Source organism: Zonotrichia leucophrys, chromosome 2 (assembly GCF_028769735.1).
Source record: "Zonotrichia leucophrys gambelii isolate GWCS_2022_RI chromosome 2, RI_Zleu_2.0, whole genome shotgun sequence".
NCBI classification, from domain to species: domain Eukaryota; kingdom Metazoa; phylum Chordata; class Aves; order Passeriformes; family Passerellidae; genus Zonotrichia; species Zonotrichia leucophrys.
Window position 1 is genome coordinate 4,539,484 of NC_088171.1, and position 20,877 is coordinate 4,560,360.

General features: G+C 42.9%; 1 protein-coding gene across 3 annotated transcripts in view; it reads left to right on the plus strand.

The window, feature by feature from the left end:
* The window catches only part of CRHR2 (corticotropin releasing hormone receptor 2), a 151,668-nt gene that overhangs the window by 30,065 nt on the left and 100,726 nt on the right, over positions 1–20,877 (plus strand). For 2 of the 3 annotated variants that reach the window (XM_064703825.1, XM_064703823.1), the window contains exon 3: positions 15,277–15,396. In XM_064703825.1, coding sequence (XP_064559895.1) covers positions 15,277–15,396 — 120 coding nt within the window. Of the gene's footprint in view, positions 1–14,646; positions 15,131–15,276; positions 15,397–20,877 lie in introns of those variants that run through there. The other variant, XM_064703824.1, reaches the window with a different exon arrangement.

The following is a 20,877-nucleotide window of genomic DNA, read 5'->3' on the forward strand; positions in this document are numbered from 1 at the left end:
ATTCACATTTAACAAACATTAACAGCTGCAATTGATGTATTTTACCAATAGTTTCGTATTCAAGTCCTTTTTCCCGAATCCACAGGGTGATATAGTTTAGTATTTGAGTCCATTTTCTCCCAAAACACGGCAGATCCTTTATCCTGGATCACATTGGGGTCACCATTTGTTGTCATTATATTGCAAAAGCTCTATTGTCAATACATTGCAGGGGTTCCATATGGCCAGAGTTTCACAGCTCCTTGATGTTTCTTGCAGGCATCTCCTCTTGGCACAGATTCCTCTTTGTCCTCACAGCAGCCAACTGACTCCAGTTCATCTTAGCTAACCAGGCCACTCTTTTATAACACTCTTCTTTATTGGCTGCAGGTGTGGCCTGTTAAAATCAGGCCTGCTCCTCATCCTTAATAATTTGCCCAGCTGCAGCTCTTCAGGGGGTGAGATTACTTTCTATACTACCTTTATGTTCTTATGTTCTATTCCCCTACATTAGTTCTGGCAGAATGATTTGAAAACTTTTCAAGAAACATTTTCTCAGGAGCAAGAGGGACAATGGGAGTCAGGTGATAAAGCCAAGGAGGGCTGGTTGTGTTGCTGCAGCTGGGAGAGGAGGACACATCATGTCCAAAGGCAAGGGAACAAGGATAAAAAAGATGCAGAGTCTATTTCTAGCCTGTTCATGCTTCAACCTCAATATTTTGTCCCCCTGGAGAGGGCCAGGTCACCCAAGTGTCTGCCTGTCTCTGAACCAACCACTGATCTTTGCTGATTTACAGTCAGTGTACAGAAAGAGGCATCTCCTGAGGGATGGCTCCTGCTAGAAGCAAATCACAGGATAAAATAAATTGATTCATGAAGGCATTTGTATTCCTTGCTGGAAGGTTACTAGCTCTTCTTGGAAAACTTCATTTTCTATACCTGGTTCTTTGCAAATCCATGTAAACTCTGCATTCATAGATTCCCAGCTGCTTTCTATTTTAATAGTTTTTCCTTTGTTTTTACTGCTTCAGCCCATTAATGAAAGCTTTTAGGAGACCAATGAGTTCTCATTTTCTGGGGCACTTCTAATCTCAGAGATGGAAACTCCAAATCTGTCTCATGGTTATAAATCATACTTTTATTGTTAGGATTCATTTTCTCATTAGGATAGGATCTAGAGGCTAAACCAGATCAGCATGTCTCTTGGAATAAACACTGCAGATCTCAACATAACCAGAATGGAGGAGAATTTTATACTTTAAACAGCAAGAGTTTATAGTTGCTTGTTTGCCTCCTTCCTTCCCTTTTTATTTTTTCTGGAAAGGATGTGCTTCAATGAGATTTTTCTTCTCTTAACTGCTGCTCTTAAAATTACATCAGTCCCAAACTGATGGGCTGTATTAAAAGTACAAGTGTAAATGCTGAAAAATTAAAATCTCTTTGTTATGCAAATGGAAGACACTCAGCAGAAAATCCCCCAAATCAGCACTTTGCAGTAGTTGGGTATTTTTTGAGTGCTTTGCAGGAATGTGGCAATGTTGAATTCTTGGTCCTGAGCAGTTCAACTCCTACTGGGTCCAGAAAATGGGGCAAAATGGGTTGGTTTAGTGCTGTAGCTTGGCTGGTGGTTTATTACAGCCTCCCCCATGCTTCAACACACACCATGGATTTGTGAAGTCAGCAGATGCAGTTACAGGATACAGCTCATTATTTCTAATTATTTCTTCACTTTCCTCTTAGTTGGTGCTATTGATTGGTAAAAACAAATTGTAGAGTCATAGAATGGTTTGGGTTGGAAGGGATCTTAAAAACAATTTAGTTCTGGGCAGGGACAACTTCCACTATCCCACGTTGCTCCAAGCTCTGTCCAACCTGTCCTTGGGCACTTCCAGAGATCCAGGGGCAGCCACAGCTTCTCTGGGCACCCTGTGCCAGGTTCCCACCTTCACAGGGAAGAATTTTTTTCCAAATATCCAATCTAAAGCTCCTCTCTGGCAGTGGGAAGCCATTCCCCTTGTCCTGCCACTCCAGCCCTTGTAAAGAGTCTCTCTCCATCTTTCTTGTTGGCTCCTTCAGGCATTTGAAGGCCACAGCTGGATCACCCCAAAGCTTCTCCTCTCCAGGCTGAACAAACACAATTCTCCCAGCAGAGCTGCTCCATCCCTCTGATCACCCTGGTGCCTCCTCTGCTCTCACTCCAGCAGCTCCTTGTCCTTCCTGAGCTGGGGACACCAAGCTGGACACAGGACATCCAGGTTAGGAACAGGATTGCTGCATAGCCAAAATAAAATCATCAGGGAAAATTGTACAAAAAACAAAAGCCAAAGCAAAGGCCCAGTGGAAGTGTTCAACTCTTCACAAAGTGAGGCTGTTTTTACAGGAAAGATCTTCCAGGCCTGATTTCAGATGGAATTCCTGTCCCTCAGTCTGGGCATTTATAGCACAGACATGTCCCAGGGAGCAGGTCAGCCCAGGTTGTTTTGTTTTTATTGCTAATTGAGAAAGAGGCACTTTCAGAAGACAATTTATCTGATCCAATTTAAGTGTCTCCTTTATGGTGGCAGAAATCATCCCAGAAAATCCACCACTGACTTCACAGAGTGGATCTCTCTTGACTTTTAAGGGAACCTGGAAACTTCTCTGCCCTGACAGCTCCTCTGCAGACCATAAACTGAGACAAATGATCCCAGCCACATCAGCTGCAGCTCACAGGAGGGCTGCCATGAGCAGTGCCCATCCATCAATTTTTTATGGACTGCTTAGTTTATATTTTCTGCAGGTTTTGCCTCCAGCAAAGACTTTTAGGGAACATAACCCATAAAATCCAGTCTAATTCTGCTGAAGAAGGGTGGTGTTTTCTTCTAAAAAACATAAATTGCTTATTCTTATATAAGAAGTTTCTTATAAGGAGATGATGCTGTTTGTTTTTTTTTAATCTGAAGAAGGTAAATTGGGCTGTTCTTTTTTCTCCATAAAACAATTTTAAATCCATGGCTTTCTTGGTGTGGGGGAACACTCAGCTATTGATTTCTGTGGAGAGTGGAATTTTAATGTAAAACTCACAGGACTGTGTTGGAGAAATAACTTTCACTTATAATCATAGAATGGGTTGCAAAGGACTTTAAAGTTGCTTTAGTTCCAATGCCACACTAACACTAATACTAATACTAATACTAATACTAATACTAATACTAATACTAATACTAATGTATATAAATAAATAAAAATATCTAAAATAAAAAATAGAGATGGAGAAATATTTTATAAGTTTTTAATATACATAATGTAGAAAAAGTTCAATACACATAATGTAGACAACCACAGTTAAGTCAGACACCTCAGACTTCACTTCTAGGAAATGGCAAGTGTTGGAGCAGATCTCCAGCAGGTCCAACCTGGCCTTGAACACTTATCAACTTGTAAAACTTAAGGATCCAACCCATTTATTTCATTTGGGAAGCTGTAGATTTCCAAAAAAATCTAAGAAACTGATGTAAATTCCTGCTCAAAATCTTACACCTTTGTTCTTCTGTCTACATTTTCTGTCACCTGGCAAGCTAAAAATTCAGTACAATTCAGACTAAATAATTAAGGTGTAATTTAAATGACCCCTAGGATGTTTCAGCCCAACTCTAGCTAATTTTCTATTCAAAGACAGAAGCAAAGGCCAAGAAAATCCATTTGTCCATTATCACTGGCATTTTTTTCTATCTGTGTTAGACTATCTCAAAGGATTTGGGATAAAATGACCACAGCCAGGGCTCTTTATTCAAAGCTACTTCTAATTCATGGAAAATAAAGTATTTTCTGCCATGCCTGATGGGCTGGCTGGCTTGTGTCTCAGTTAGAATTAAAAATATTCAAGCTAACTCAGAGAAGTCATCCCAGGACAATGTTAAAATCCACATCCCTCCCTGGCTGGTGGGGGAAAAATTAATTTTGATTCAGGATATACCCAAGAGTTTGGGTGAGTAATGAGTGACAGAGGTGTAGGGCAAAGTTTATCCCAAATTATTATTCTGGGGTGATCAAAGCTACTTATCTTTTATTCTGGTACTCAATATTGCTTTAAAAAAAGATAGAAAAGATTGTTCTGTTTCCACAAAACAATTTAGGTTTGACTAACTCGGCCCTTCTGATCCAAAAGAAGCAGGGGAAAAAGAAACAATCAGAAATTTTCACTTGGCAGTGGTCTGATGTTTGATGATTGATCCATCAAGAGCAAAATGAACCAGCCTGGGAAATTGGTATTGGGGTGGGAAATAAGTTAGAAATGAGCAGGCAGAAGGCTGAAATCACACTTAGCTGGAAAAGGAATTGCGTTGTGATTTCAGAGTGAAGCGATGCAGCGTGGGGAGGAATGGGTGATGAAGGCAAGCACTGCTGGCCACCTCAAACCCATCATCTCCGTGCAGCTCATAAACTTGGGTGGAAAAGGAAGTTTTCAGGGAAATTAATCTCTTACTGTAACAACACTTTTTGCTGCCAAAGGCAGGGCAGTAAAATGCATCTTTTTCCACATGTGGATCTCTGGATGAAGCAGCGAACTCTCCCTGTTTTGATACCTTTTTGATGGATTTTGATTTTGCATTCAGGGAACTCCAAGCAGGATTTTTTTGCAGTGTTTCTGTCCTTCAATCAGACTTTTCCTTTGCAGTAATGAAGAATTAGGAGAGCCCTCCAGTGGCCAAGGGAAAGGGATGAGCTCTGGCAGAGAGCCAGACCAGCCTGGAAACCAGGGGCAGAAATATCTGCAGCATATTTCAGAGCTAGGAACTTCTGTTAGGGATGGCTTATACCCCACTTACATTCATCCTTTGATCCAGAGGAATCCCACAGCACCTGAAAAATTCTGTGAGTGAAATAATATGTGGGTATTCCTTCATTATTTCAGTCTAAAAAAGGGATATTTGCATGAAGGGGATAAACTTTCGGGATAAATTGAATAGCTTTTATACTTAATAACTTTACAGGGATTGAAAATGAAAAAAAATTGGTGCTCACAAAGGTAATTCTTAGTATCCAGAATGCAATAACTGCCAAAAAAATCTTCAAAAGAAAATTAATAATTATTATTCCTTCATTTTGTAGTCCCCAAAGGTAAAGCTGTGATGAGCAGGTCCTTGTTGCCTGAAACATTGCTGTAAGTGATGATTCTGATGATCTTATTAACTGGGAAAGGGAAGAAATGCTGGAAAATATTTTTTTCCAGTCATCAATCACAGATTTTGACATCTGCTTATGATAACTGGCAGTTAGCAACATCATGGATGGGCACTCTGGGGGGTGGTGGGACATTTGGAAGGTTAAAAAGGAGATTTGATGAGTTCAGAAGAGGAGCATCCCTTGCTTAGCAATGAGATGTTGTTATCTTGCCTTTGCAATTGAGTGTGAGAGCATGTGAGTGACAAAATGTTTAATCAGAATGTTCCATGTTTTCCCCAAACTCATTCTTTAATATTCATTGGGGTGAGACGTGCAGTTTTCCAAATAAAAACCACATTAACACATCCTGGGGAAAGAAACCCAGCTGTGCTGTCAAGCAGATTGGGAGTGCCACACTTCCCAGGATTAATTTGTTGCTGCACCTGTTATTAAAATCTCTATCCCACTATCAGCTACTTGATGACATTTACCCATGTTTTACATCTATGCTGAAATAAATCTGTTTCAATGTTGATGCTTATTTCAGTTTTCAGGTTTTTTTCATTTCAGTTTTGCTTTGAATTCTTTTGGATTGATCCATGGCTTTTGTAAAAATCTACTATAACTAATGCTGATGGAACCAGTTACAGATTGAGATCTGCATATCCAATGTCTTGATACGAACAGAAAAAACTTGGATTTTGAGGCTTTAATCTGTTTACCAAGGTTTATACTTATTGTGAAAGTTCTTAACCATAAAATGGGCACAGACAATTTACAGGTGGCTCAGTTTTTATGATTTAAAATAACAAGATTCTATAAGTTTTATACAAGATCATTAAAATTCAAATAAAACACAGCATTTTAACAAATATGTGTGCATTTCAAAGCAGCAGGAAGTCCTAGCTTTCAATTTCTGTCTGACATGTAAGTAAAACTCCAAAACCCATCTCAGACATGTGATGTGTTAGCAGTTGACAGCTCTTTCCAAAGTGCAAACATATCTTGGGGTGAGTAACATCCTTCTAAGTAGAATATCTAAGAGTTGTAAATTTGAAGAAGATATTTGTCTCCAAATTAAATGAATCATCATTCTCTGAAAGTGTCCATTTCCCTGGAGACTGTTAGGGAACCTGATTTAGTCTAGACACCCAAATTTTAGGTGGCTGGAATTAGGTGAGATGAATCCTTCTGCCTCTATGAACCTCTCAAATACCCTAAACCATGCAAGCCCTGAAGTACCCTGAGCTGCAGAATCAGAAATACTGGCCCTGATGGTGAAAAAATCAAGGGATAGTGAGGCAGACTAGGGAGGAGATCTGGAGAGGGATTTTTTATCCCAGGAGGTATCCAAATTTATGTGAGGTCACTGATTCCAGACTCAGGCACAAGCTATTGCAGCAGAATTAATGTTCTGACATCCTCCCTGTTCTTCTGGGGCTGCAAACGTGTGCAGCAGCAGTTTAAAAATCACAGATCAGGCAATTATTATATTCTTTTTCCTCAGTTATCATGGCCATAATAATATTATGATAATCCATTTTCATGCCTAATCATTTCAGCTGGGGTGTGGTGTGACTGGATCCTCCTCGCTGTCTGGTGAAAATGATGTGTTTGAGAACCCCTGTCTCAATTCTCAAAGTCAGTATTCTGCTCATGATTCCTGCCACTTCATTTCCAGGCTTTTTCTCTGGTGTTTGCTGAGTGGTGGCTGGCAGAGAGATGCAAATCTATTACACAGTGTTTGTGTTGTATTGATTTCCTCTGGTAAATAATTCCATCAAATCTAAGACACGGAATCTCTGAACATAATGCTGCTGGCATTGTGATAGTCCTGCCCTAACAGGACATTTTTCTTCTCATATTTATTCCTGATGTGTTTAATTTCAAATAGTTTTGCTTGCTTTCCTATGAAATTATATGCCCAAAGTTATGGGATTACAGCTGCCAAACCCTCCAGGAAGATGAGGTGGGTGAGTGTGGAAAAGCTCAGCAAACAATTTGATCTTTGTTCAGGGCATCTGGAATGGGATTAATCTGATTAATACAGGCATTTACATCAATCCAAGCTGGTTCCTCTTATAGACAGCAAAGATCTACTCAGGGTAATGGTTAGAGGACAAAATCAATCTCATCAGGTGAATCTCATTGAAAAAGTTCTTTTTTTTTTTTTTCTATTGGTTGCACACCTCAGTTAACTGGAATCTCTGGAAACATTTGTACTAGGAACACCATAAAGGAAGTGTCCAAAATCAGTTTCCTCTCTGAGATGTGTTGTAAACATAACAGTCCAACCAAGGGGAGAAAATTGTCAGGAAAACTTTAGGTGCTCTACAAGGCTTGTGCTACTCTGTGTTTTAGGCGGTTTCCCACATTTATGAATGATTTAAATTAACTCAAGGAATTAAAATCTACTGCATAGAGTGAAGCCTATGTAATAATAGTGAAAGCCTCCCTGTGCCGTGCTGCTGATAGGATTCTTCCCTTTTATGACAGGCCCATGTTTTGCCCACTCTGATATCTCCAGGTGTCCCAGAACACTTGAGATGCCTGAGGACAAAATGTTTGCCCTGTGGCTGCTGCTTCAGAAGGGATGGATCTTCCCAAGGTCCTGAGTTTCTCTGCCAGCCTCATGTGGCTGTACCAGACAGGCTGGAGTACCACAGATCTTGCAGGGCACACACTTCTGGGCAGTGGAATCAGAGTCTAGATCCTTCTTGCCTATAAATGGCAGCTTTGATAACCCATGGAAAGCAGAGGGTCAGAGCAATCTTGAGAGCTGGTAACTCTGCAGCATTTCAATCTGTTACAAGTCCTCAATTTTCAACTTGGCTTGGGTCCAAAGGAGTACAGAAGCCACTAGCCCAGGGTCCCAAAGCCATAATGGTGGTCATCAAAAAAAACCCAAACAAATATGAATTCGATGGTTTAAAACTGGGAGTCATAACATTGTAGCTACCATGTGTGCTGGGCCATGAAGGCAGGACCCAGACCCCAAAGGGTTAATTCTCTTACTTCTTCTGTTAAAGCTGCTTAGGAAGCCCTGTTGATTGGATCACGGCAATTTGGAGCAGGCCTGCTAAGGAAGGCAAGAGCTTCTCTTGAAGTGGAAAATGTAAACTCCCTCCCTCTGAATTGTTATAATTCTGAAATTAGGGGCTTTCAGGCAAAGATGTGGGAATAGGAATAACAGTTCTTTTAATAGAAAAATTAAAAAATACAAATGCAGTAGTACAAAACAACATAAAACCATTACCAGAGTCAGCACATGCCTCGCCCCCTGCGTGTCAGGGTGGTGTCCCAGCCCCATCCCATGGGGGCTCAGCCCTCCTGCAGTGCCAGCTGTGGCTCTGCTGCAGCAGGGATCCTGCACAAGGGGGGAGTTTTCCTCTGCAGCTCCAGGGCTGCTGCAGATGGGCCTGGGCTCCCTCTGGCCATGCAGGGCAGCAGAAAGCTGCTCCTCTGGCTATGCAGGGGGCAAAGGCTGCTGTGCTGTGCCAGGCTCAGATTGGATCCAGGTAGGAATGCTTGGCTCCTCCCCTGGGCGGAGCATCTCCCCATGGGATGCTGGGATTGGATCAGCCCTGCAGGGACACTCAGTGGCCATGGACAGCAGAGATCTCCTGGAGGGAGGATTGGCTGTGGGAGAGATAAAGAAAAGCTACCCAAAGAACAGGAGAGAACTGCCCCAGCTCTGAAAGATGGAAATAGAACACACAGCCCCAGCCACATCTTGCATTTCCAGCCTAAGACATGGTAGCATCTGATTTGGGTCATTTTTAGAGCTGGGATACTGAGCAGCATGACCATGTGTTATTTGTCTCTCTTTGTGCTTTCTGAGCTACCTGCTGTTTCAAAATCAGGCACTGTGCAGTGCCTGTGAGTTTCCAGAGGAAATGAGGGATTGACTTCTGGACGTTTTGGTGTCTTTTGTTTCTGTACATCCTCCCAGTTGATGCTGCATGGGAACACTACTCAGATCTTCCCAGCATGCACTGAAAGACACAACAAAGCAGAGTGGGAGGCAGGGAGAGCAAAAGTTTGGCATATCCTGAATTAAGCCCCAAGGAATTTTGTGGCTGATGTGTGCTGAGGAGGAGAACAGGACAAGACCCCTGAATCTTTACGTCCTTTCTGACTGTGCTGCCATTGTATATGACAGAAAGAGTGGGACTAATGGCACACATCCTCATGGTCATCATTTGTTCAGATGGGACTTAACCTTCTTTATTTTTGCTATCTTTTGTGCTTATGCTGTAAACAGAGCACCAGGCCATTGCCAGGCATAGATAAATATATCAGATGGGTTCCTTTGTGGTTTTGTGTGTCTGTGAAGCGCTGACTCTGAATTTGACCCTGTGTAAATTCAGAGTTATTCTGGAATGCTGCTGTGCTCTTATGCAGTAGATGATGTTCTGTACATTCATCTAAAGCAGCTCACTTCAAGAAAAATAGCTCTGGCAGTTCATTAGTGTGTCAAGGTTGGTTCTTTTGTGTGTTTTGTGTTCTTGTAGTCTCCCTGCAGTGTCTCATCGCTTGTCTCATGTAACATGATTCACTCACACAGGTTTTATAGCTGTAGAGAATGACAAGTGTATTAATGTGCCAAAAGAAATATATTGATATTGTATTGAAATGGCTACAAGCCATTTATTATTTACACTGTTGGATCTTTTTATACCCCCAGTAAATATTTTCTAGCATCAATGGAGCTGCAAAGATTCATCACCACAGACCTGCATTTATTAATTTTATCTTTGCTCAGTGGAGTCATACTTCATTTCTAGCAATAAAGAATGTCTCCTGTTTCTAACAAATGAGTCTATCAGCTGAAACAAAGATCTCTATGTATCTATGTCTAATTTTCCTCTCCACATACAACAATTTTGACTCTGAACTTTCAGTGCAGGTCTCAAGTAGATGCAGAAAGGACCAGATTTTGATTAAAAGTGTAATCTTCAGTTTGAGAAGGGTTTTTTTTTAGCAGTCTACTCCTGCAGCAGAGTGGAATTCATTGTGAGGAGCCAGGGTGTGGTGTGGCAGAGAAGTCAGCCATATGTGACATATCCATGGCAGTTCTGGAGCTGTCTGTGGAAATCTTTAAGCTGCCTCAATCTTCTTGCTGTTTGAATTACCTTGCTCCCTATGGTCTGAATGTGCTCCCACTCTGCAAATTGCATTTACACACCTGGAATGGGAAGATAAATATTCTACCAGCTCATGGCCATGTTGTCACTGCATTTGAGATGTGCAGTGACAGCAGTTTTACAGTGCAGGTTGAGAAGGAGGGCCTTGAGTTTTGTGGCCCAGACGCCACTTGGGTAAATTTGTACCTTCCTCAAAGTTCTGCATTCCTTACCAAGCTGAAAAGTCCCAGTAACTTGAAAGGTTGATGCTGGAAGGTCATTGCAATAACACAGGATAACTGGGGGGAAAGGAGATGAGAAAAAAAATTCTTTTCAGAGAGGAAAAGGAGATGAGAAAAAAAATTACTTTGCTATTTGAAACGCTCCAGCCTTGTGTATTTAGAAGTGACAGCTCCATGAGTGAGTTAACAGAGCAGTTTATACATGAGATGAAGAGTCTGGGTATGGATACACACCTGGGTTAGGGGAAGAGAGCTGAAGAACCAACACTGGGACTGTGGCTCAGTGTGATACCTCCACACTGGTGAGGTGAAATTCCTGAAAGCCAAATGGCACTGAGGTACAAGGACATTGGTGTCACCAGATGGACAGAAGATGTGCATTTCCTGCCCTGAGCCTTGCTACAAAGCAGAGCACAGGGTGACTGCTGTGCCTGGAGAGCAGGAGCTCTTCACATTGACAGACAGAGAACATGAGTGATGAATCTGTCACTGTGGTGGGAGGCTGGAAACAGTGGCTTTTCTTTCTCTGCAGAGGGAAAATGAGGAGAGAACTTGTGTTCTGGGGTTTTTTCTGTTTGTTTTTTTGGCTTTTTTTTCCCCTCCTCTCAGTTATCATCCTGAGTCTTGAAATACACCAAGGAATGTCTTGGTTTAGTGTAGATGGAGTGTCTGAGGAGAAGTCAGGTGGTTCTGGAGCTGCTTCCACCTTCTCCAAACACTTCCAGTGACTGCCTGAGTCTGCACAGAGCTGAGTTGGGATGTTGCTGGATAATCACATCTCATCCTTGCTCCTCACTGTTAGTGGGGCAAAGGAAAAGCTGTGCTCTGGCTGATTCCATCCGCTGTGGCTTGGAGAGGGTTGGAGATGAAGAAAGCAGCTGTGTAGCTGGTGGGAGGGCTGACATACAGAGGTTTCCACTGCCATTTATGAGCAGAGCTCGTTCCTTTCCCAGAAGAACTGCAGGTGACCTTTTAACGAGCCCTCTTTAAAGGGTCTTACTGAGCTCAGGTTTATTTGTCTGTCCTGGTCTCCTCCAGATCCTTGCACATGCACCCAAACCAACCAGTGAATAGCAGCACGCAGGAATGAGCCCACTTAGAAGCTGGCAAAGTTTTCCTGCCTGCCAAGAACCAAATCCCAGCTTTCTTGGGATGCTGAGGAATTTCTAAGGCAGATCTCTGCTGCCTGGCAGGGTCTGATTTGTCTCATGTGCAGCATGGCATCGGCAGGGAAGCAGAAGTGTCAGCAGCTGCAGGATTTCTGTCAATCTTTCATATCACTGAATTTGCTTCTTGCATAAAGAACAAGATTTTCACATCAAGTGAGTCCAAATGACAGAGTCAGGATTTCACTGGATTCACTCAGAGGGAAACTTTGGTGAAGTGGTTAATTGTACCCTTGGATAGCTGCAAAAGTATTTTTCATCCAGAGGTTACTGTAGTACTAGGATTATTAAAGAATGGTGCTGATTTGTAGACTGGGGAACAATAAATTATTTTCTTCATTCGGACTTAATCCTCAACATTCATCCTTAAATATATGGAACACAACAGGATTGTACAATACATAATGCTTCTAAGATTTTCTAAAATTTGAACTGAAAAGATGAAAATCAGTTTAGATTGAAGGTTTTCTAGCTCTTGTCACTTAAATGAAGAAATCATTCTCCTGATCCTGAAAAAATATTTAGTTTAATTCAGGGCTATTGTTTCAGGTGCTAACCACTATAAAGAACAGAATTGAAATGAAATCCAGCTTAGTGTTTGACTCTGTAATATTTGAACCATTTGAAAAATCTTCAAGAGTTTATTCTGGAAAACACAGGGCAGAAATAGGAACATAAAACATTCACCAAATTTAAAAGTAGTTACTTTTTTTGAAACTTTCATTCTTTTTTTGTAATTTATTGAGTGATGCATTCCTCAAAAAATTCAGGAAACTCCAGTGCCCAAAGCCTCCGAGCAGGATTTTGATTCCAGTGTGCTGAACAAACATCATGAAAAAATAGAAAGGGCAGACAGTAGGTGAGAAATGAAGACTTTTGGCCAGGCTGTGTGATTTTTCTCCTGCAGAGAGGCAGCAGAAGCAGGAAAAAAAATAAACTTACAACATCCTGGACCAGTGTCCTGCTGACTGCTCAGTCCTGCCTGTGTGGGAGCAGCCACTGGGCTCAGTGGTACCCCGTGGCACATTCAGGTGCTGTCCTGTGAGAAGGTCCCAAAGCCACCCCTGAGGACAAAAAGGAATTTTATGAGCTCAAATGAACTGTCAGGAAAGAGAAAATGAGCGTTTAGAGCACCCATTATCCCTCACTCTTGGAAGCTGAAGAAAAAGATTTTTTCATCAAAGCACTGTTCAAAGCCAGACAGTAGGTTGGTCGTGGTCATGTTAGACTGATGCTAAAAAAATTTTCTCACCTGCTTTTTGGGGTTGGAGGTGCATGGGACAAAGAGATCTGTTGGTGTTGAGAAGTGTTAATTTATTGCAATTGAGATTTCTCCAGAGGGGCTGCAGTTTTGGGAACATTCACTTGGGAAGGAGATCAAGGCTCCAGAGAGGGAAGCAGAGAGATGCATTCACTTCCTCAGAATATCCCAGTGCCTAGAGAGTCTGTACACTTGTTATTCTCATGGGGTTTTACATATTTCAAATAAAAATACTTATCCCAAAACCACAGTGGCACTCCTCCCCTCCCTGCCACTGCAGTCTGAAAATGTTAAAAAATCTCCAGATTCCCAGATGGCAAAATAACATCCTGGCTGGTTCTCTCCTCAGTGCATGTTGTTAATTTATTTGTTGTTCTAACCCAGTTATTTTTTCTTTTTCCTTTCTCTGGATGCCACAATTCTTTTAGTCCTTCAAAAGTGAAGAATAAAGCCCTTCAGTCTAAAATATGAATAAAAGGAAAGTCCAGGCCTTTGCAGGGTGGGGGATAAATGTTATAGGAAGTCCTGTACCACTGCTTTGAGCTCAGTGTAAGCACCTTGTCCAATCTAAAGCTGTGAACAGACTGGAAATGTTTCATTTTGCTGTCTTTGCCTTCTTTTTCTGCATTGCTCTCTGCCACTTCCATATCTACTCATCTTGGTCTACTCCCTTACAAGTCAGTTTTTTGTTTGCTTCCCAAAATCCTTCTGAATCTGTAATCATAAATTATCCTCAGCAACACTTTTTTTTTAAGAATTTCCTCATAGCTTGGTATAGCAAGTCAGAAAAGCTGGTCAGGTCTGAGCAGCATGTCCCAGAGTGCAGCCCTTCACCCAGTTCCTATTCTGCTCAGTTTTGATTTCCCAAATACTGCCAGCGTTTTGGGCAGCTCCTTCCAAACTTCTCCTCCTTCCCTTCTCCTCCTGTCCCACACTGACCTCAGTTTGTCAAGCCCTTTGCTCTTCCCTCTCTCCCCACACCAGGATTTTCTTGTTTAAAGGTTCCTCCTCTTGCTCCTGATCAGTGTGGGTGCTCATCCTTTCTGAAAACCTTGCCCTCTCCTACCACTGGAAAATGAGTGGGGCATTTCTTTTCTTCCTGTTGCCCTGAATGATCCATCCTTTGATTCAGAGCTCTCTTTGCCTTACCCTACTCTACTGTCCACCCCATCCCATCCCATCCATGTGAGGGGCTAAAAGATCTGTTCCCTTGGTGCCTACAGCCTACTGTGCCTCTTCTGAGGCTCATTATTCCAGATTTCTTTACTCCAGACCAGGCTGGATGGGGATTGAAGCAACCTGGTCGATTGAAAGGTGGCAGGATATTGGAATGAGATGACCTTTCATGTCTCTTCCAACCCCAACCTTCTGTGATTCTATGATTACTCCAGATCCCTTTATCCCAATACCTCTCTTGTGTCAGATCATCTCCTTCATCCCTGCTTTTATTATTTCTCTTCTCTCTCAAGGCCTGCACAGCAGCTCCTGGGCCAGGTCCCTCTTTCCCCCCCTGCCCCAGCATCCCTGCTCATCCTCAGTTCCACACAGCAAAGGCAGGAATTGCTTCGCTCCACACAAAACCCGAGCAGTTCTCCTCCTCTGATAGCTTTTCCTGTTCTCCCTGGCTTTAATTTGCAGCGAGTATTTTTATTTTTTTTTTTCTTTGCCAATGCTCTCATCCCCGGAGCTAACAATAAAACTGTGCCTGAGCGTGTCAGAGGGAGGGAGGGAAGGAGGGAGGGGATGCAGCAGCACAGCGCTGCTCTGGCACGGTGAGGCGGCATCTGCGAGCCCGGGGACACCGAGCAGAGAGAGCAGAGCCCCTCTCTCCGGGCTCAGCCCGATGCCATTGGCTCCCGAGCCGCTGGATTTAAGGGGAAGAGCCGCTCGGAGGGCTGAGCCGCACAGGCAGCCGCAGCCTCAGCCAAGTTGTGCGAGCAGCCGAGGCTCGAACGCACCAGTCTGCGGGGTGCCCGCGCCTTGATGCTCCTCTTGCTCCAGAAAGGGGGAAAAAAAAACTAAAGAAGACCAAAAAACAGCAGCCAGAAAGGGGTGAAGGAGCCTGATCCAGTCGAGCAGTCCCAGAGGGAATAATGGATGTGACCATCTCTCAGTTCATCCTGGAAGAATTTGATGTGAACTGCAGCCTCCTGGATCGTTTGCACGAGACTTTTTTAGAGAGTTCCTCTCTGCCTTTCCTGGGCTTTGATGGTAGGGATTGTTACCTGGTGCGGAGCTCGGGAAAAGCTTTAGAAGTGCTGAGATTTGGGTTTGTTTTGTGATGCAGAGTGCGTGGCTTTTGTGCTTTCTGAACCGCTTCTTTTTTGCCTTTCTGTCCCGTTTTTTCCTAACCCCAGGTCCGTACTGCAATGCCACCACGGACCAGATCGGGACCTGCTGGCCCAGAACATCTGCGGGGGAACTCGTGGAGAGACCCTGCCCCGAGTTCTTCAATGGGATCAAGTACAACACCACCAGTAAGTACAAACTCCTTTCTTCTCCCTCCCGCAGATCTCGTGTTCAGAAGGCGCCTGGGGACACCCAAAATCCATTTCCATTAAAGAAAAAAAAATAGCAATAAAAGAAAAAAAAAAAAGTTTGTTTGGGAATCAACATTTCCTCCACATTCCAGCCTGTATATTCAAAATTTTTGCCTGGGATGATGCAGATTTCTCAAAAGCGCAGACTTGTGGACGCTGTTTCCTCTTTGCTGGAGTACATTTAGGGAGATCCAGGCAGAAAATATCCTCTGCAGTCTGGGGAGGGTTTGTTGTGCTTTGTGTGTTTGTGCATGTGTAGCTGCCTACAGCTCAGAGCGTTCGTAGCACTGCTTCACCCACCTGGATAATTAGACAACCTTTGGCTCATGGAATACTTAATCCCACCACCTAAACTGCATTTTCAAAGGACAGTCAGTGCCTTTTCCCGGCTGTGTGAGCAGGAGTTCAGACCCTGCTGGGAGTTGGATGTCTCAGACAGAAAGAAGGCTGAGGGCTGCAATCTGTTTTAGCAACTTCATCAGGGACTGGCTGCTGAGGCTGGAGCTGCATCAGCTCTGCACGGGAGACAGGAGAGGAAATTAGGAGGCAAATGATATTCAAAAGCAAGGGAGCATGGGGGCTCCTTAGAAATCTCCTGGATGCTTTATTCTTCGAGGTAAACAATCATGATGACTCACTACAAATTTATTATTCAGGCTGTGGGACCCAGGCACTCATTTCCTTTTGCTTATCTGTCAATACCCTTTGGACCTTTCATTAAGATATTTTAATCATATTAATTCCAAATATGTGCACTCATTTGTTTGTCACTCACTTTTTCAGTGTGGTTTTGATGGGGATAATTTAATTCCATGTAGGGATAATTTCATTCCACGTTTCACTCTGAACTTTTGCTTGGGTGTTGGTGATCTCACTTGCAGGTAGTGTTAATTTTGTGGTGCCATTATCCCGTAAAAAAATGATTCTGACATTTTAGATTTTATTTGTTAATACTCTTTGGACCTTTCATTAAGAATTTTTAAACACATGAATTCCAAATATGTGCACCCACTTGTTTGTCACTCATTTTTTCAGTATGTTTTTGACTGTAAGGATAATTTCATTCCATGTTTCACTCTAAACTTTTGCTTGGATGTTGGTGATTTCACTTGCAGGTAGTGTTAATTTTGTGGGGCCAGCATCCTGTAAAAGAGTGACCCTGACATTTTAGATCTTACTTTTAAACTTGTAGAAAATGCATTTATTCCTTCCCCAGCTCTAGGTATCATGGTCAGGTAACTGGCCAGAAGTTTGATGTGTTGGCTCTGTGAAACAAAGTCCCCTGCCAGGTTTGTTGTCAGGGACAGGCTTTGAGCAGAGTAAAAGTTGCTTCAGAGAACTGCAAAATCATCCTAAAGCCCTCTAATCTCAGACCTGGGTCTTTGCAATGGAACAGGAGGGAACCTGGAATGGGCTGGGTGATGCTGGCTTTGATTACAGCAGGTACTTCACTACTTGGACAAGTCTCAGCTGAGACCAGAAGAAAATTTCTGAGAATTAAGGGCAGTGCAGAACACAGTGGAAAGAATTTAAATGTTTTTCCTGTATATGAAAGAAAAAAAATATTGAATACTTCAGTTTAGTTTTTATAAACTCTGTTTTATAAATTCTGCTTGCACTAGTTCATCAATGACCTGATTTAAAGTTCTTCCCTGCTCCTCTCCTTCTCAGTGGTGGCTGATGCTTGTATTGCAGTGCCAGTAAGATTTCTTAAATTCTTTGCTCTTAAAACAATGGCATGTTAATTGAATTGAAGACTAATAGAAATATGTTACTGAAATGCCGAAGCATTATTTTTTGAGGGAAGGGATATTTTTCTCCTTTCAACATAAAATGTGAGTAGCTACCTCCAGTTGATCTTCTACACTTCCATGTACGTGGTCCCTCCAAGATGTAGTGCAGAAAACAGAGGGAATGATTATATCAAAATTTGGTCAAATTTTGGAATCAGTAGCTCCTTGGGAAATAGCAATTAAGGGATTAAATCTTGGGAAAACAGTAGGAGAGCAGGTTGAGGTGTGAATACCCAGGTGCAATCTCATTGGCATTTGAAAAATAAAATTTCTGCATGCAGAACACATCCAGAATTTGGGAAAACCAAATACTAACACATTCTGACCACTTGCATGCTTTCCCCAAGTTGGTTTGTGGGCTGCCTCATTTGTGATGAGGCTGATTGTGCTGAAAACCTCAGCTGTGTTCCCCGTGCAGATGATAAAATGAGCGCAGACAACTGATTAAAGAATGGGAAATGGATCTTGAAAATCTCAGAGGTGAATAATACAGCTCAAAATGAGGGTCTGATAGGAGATGGCTTGAATCAACAGAAGATTTCTGCCTAGGACATGTAGTTTTGTTCTATTTTGTTTTGCATTTTGATGAGGCAGAGGGAAAAATGATGGTTTGTTATATTATACTGATTATTTTTTTTTTGAGAGCAAAATCAGACCAAATTAGAAAAACCACCTTGCGTTGCCTTTCTTCTACTGAGAGCTTATCCAGCTCTAGATTGTAACTCAGCATTTATTATACTGTCAGGTATCCCATCTTCATGAACTGCCACCTTTTAGAAACTACAGCTTCTTTTTTTTGGCATTGATTTTGTACGTCTGTGAGCATATTTTGTATATCTGGGACTATATTTTATATATCTGTCAGCATATTTCTCATTTGAAAGCCTGTAAAAATTTTGGATAATTTTCAGTGATTTCTTTTTCAGTTTTAGAAACCAGGCTCTCAAAGATTCCAATTTCCCACCAATTTCCTGAAAGCAGCTCATCAGCTGCAGGGAATGAGCCCAGCAGCATTCCCTGTCAAGGAAAGCTTTTGAACTGTAGACACTGGGCAAAAGCAGGCTGGGAAGTGCCCAAACTGTGTGAAAAGCTTTTGGAAAACTCAGAGAAGCACAAGACACTGATCCATGGCCAGGTTTGGGTACTCATGGGGCTGTTTCTGCACCTCAGTGTAGTGTGTGTGCATGTAGGGGATGGAATTCAAGGCAAAAAGTGACAGGTCCTGAATTCAAGACGAAAACTGACAGGTAGGTTCCTGCTCAGATCAGCTCATCAGAGGCTTTGGCTGCACCTCCCCTGCTTTGTGTCCATCCTGTCGCCTCTAACTTGGATGGGGAATGCTGTCAAACCCTGCCAGTGCCAGCAAATTCAATGAAAAATCATTTAAAAAACCCCTTAAGTAAAAGAGCTTGTGCTTAAAAAACTCCTCTCCTGTTTGCCCCACCAGAATAAACTGTTTGTGTAAAATATTTCCATCCTAACTGCAAGAAATTCCCGTGGTGATTTCTGTGCCTGGGTCTGTGTTTCTCTGTGTCTCCTGGGAGCTGCTGAGTGACTCAGATAAGTTTCAGCTGCATTCATAAAACAAAGTCTGTCAGTCTGTGAGGATTTTTAATCCCCGACATTTTGTTATTTTGGTGATGTGTTGGGGGTTTTTTCCTCCCTCTTTATTTGGGAAGTAAAGTCATGTTGACAGATCACATTCTGGTTACCCTGCAGTGTGAATATGGGTGAAATGCTCTTTTACCAAGGATCTGAAAATTATGCCATCCACTTACAACTTTGCAATTTTTATGTATTATTCTCAAAGGGGGGAAAATTAAAAGAAACAGGGGAAAAAAAGGTCTGTGTTGGTGCATTGTGTGACTGTGCACTTGCCTTTGCTCAGGTTCTATATTTAGTGGGAAATGACAATATCATTGCTGCCCTCTAGATGTGTTTATGCTTTGACAGTGTGAAGCTTTTAGTCTTGTTTTAGGAAACAGATTAATTCACTTATTAGGATATCCTGAAGCTTGATTAATTCAGCAAATGGCCTGTAATGAGCCTGGTTTTGCTGCTTGCTAAGAAGCAGCTGTTCAAGCACATACTTAGAGCAAGTTACAGGCTAAAGTATGCCTCCATTAACACTTCCCCTACAGATTTCCCTGTGCAAAGGGAAAACAAACCAGGGTTAGATGTTCATCTGATGGACAAAAAGTGTTCACTTTTGTAGCCTCAACTGAACTGAGTTTGTCTCAATCACCTGATAAGGCAGGGAGTGTTCTGTGGTGACACCCGTCCATCACGGGCTGCTCACTTTGCTCTGGGCTGCAGCCAGGAGCTGCAGGCATTCAGAAGATATTTCAGATTAAAACCCACAAAGCTAGGTATTTCCAAGTAGTATCAACAGCTAATTTAAGTATTGAAGCTCTAATCCAAGTCAGAGCTCTAATTGACAGAAGGAGTGAAGCCTGGGGAGTTACTGAGCTCAGCCTAAATGAGCAGCTCAGCTCAGCTCAGCAGCCCCTGCAGGAGTGACAGTGCTGTTAGATTTGCTGTGGGGTATTTTGGTGCTGTTTCAGCCTTGTTGCAGGTTTGTGTTTCATCTCCCAGGCCACACAGGTGTTGCAGATGCTCAGTGACAAACGATCCAATGCATTTGTTCAGGCAGCTGAATTCATCCCTGGGCGTGTGCTGTGCTGAAGTGATCCCACACCGGGGGATTGAGATCAAACTGCTTCTGTGATCCACAGCAACACAAGGTCTCTGTAGCTCCAGCTCCCTGCCTGCAAATCCACCTCTCTCTCTCTCAGTGTAGGAAAGCTCTTTGACTGAAGCAGCCACTTCACAGGAGTGTTTTGGATATCACACAAAGCATCCTCCTCACCTTCTCCAGGGACTGTACAGCTGAGAACAGGCACACAACCACTGCTAACCTTGCCCTGATGGGGACTTGGTTCCTCCTTGTTCTGAGGGGTGTGTGCCACCTTTTCCTTGGCCCTACAACCAGGTGCCAGCTGAGAAAGCTTTGGAGAGGGTTGGTGATACAGCAGGTGCTGTTCACATGGATGGGCATGGGGGAAGGAGCCCCTGGCACAGGGATCACACCTGTACCTGCTAGCAGGGCTTGCTGCACACTGAGAGAAGAATTCCTGCAGTTCATGGTTATCTCATCTTGAACACAGAGAAATAATCTTTTGTGTGCTGAGGGAAGGGTGAAGAAATGAATTAATAGCTCTTCTGGTATGCATTTCCCCTCGGTCTCTGTAGCTCCAACTCCCTGCCTGCAAATCCACCTCTCTCTGTCTCTCAGTGTAGGGAAGCTCTTTGACTGAAACAGCCACTTCTCAGGAGTGTTTTGGATATCACACAAAGCATCCTCCTCACCTTCTTCGGGAACTGTGCAGCTGAGAACAGGCACACAACCACTGCTGAACTTGCCCTGATGGGGACTTGGTTCCTCCTTGTTCTGAGGGGTGTGCACCACCTTTTCCTTGGCCTTACAACCAGCTGTTTGCTGAGAAAGCTTTGGAGAGGGTTGGCTCCTTCCCCCATATTCCTGTGTATGGGCATGGGGGAAGGACCCCCTGGCACAGGGATCACACCTGTACCTGTTTGCTGGGCTTGCTCCACACTCAGAGAA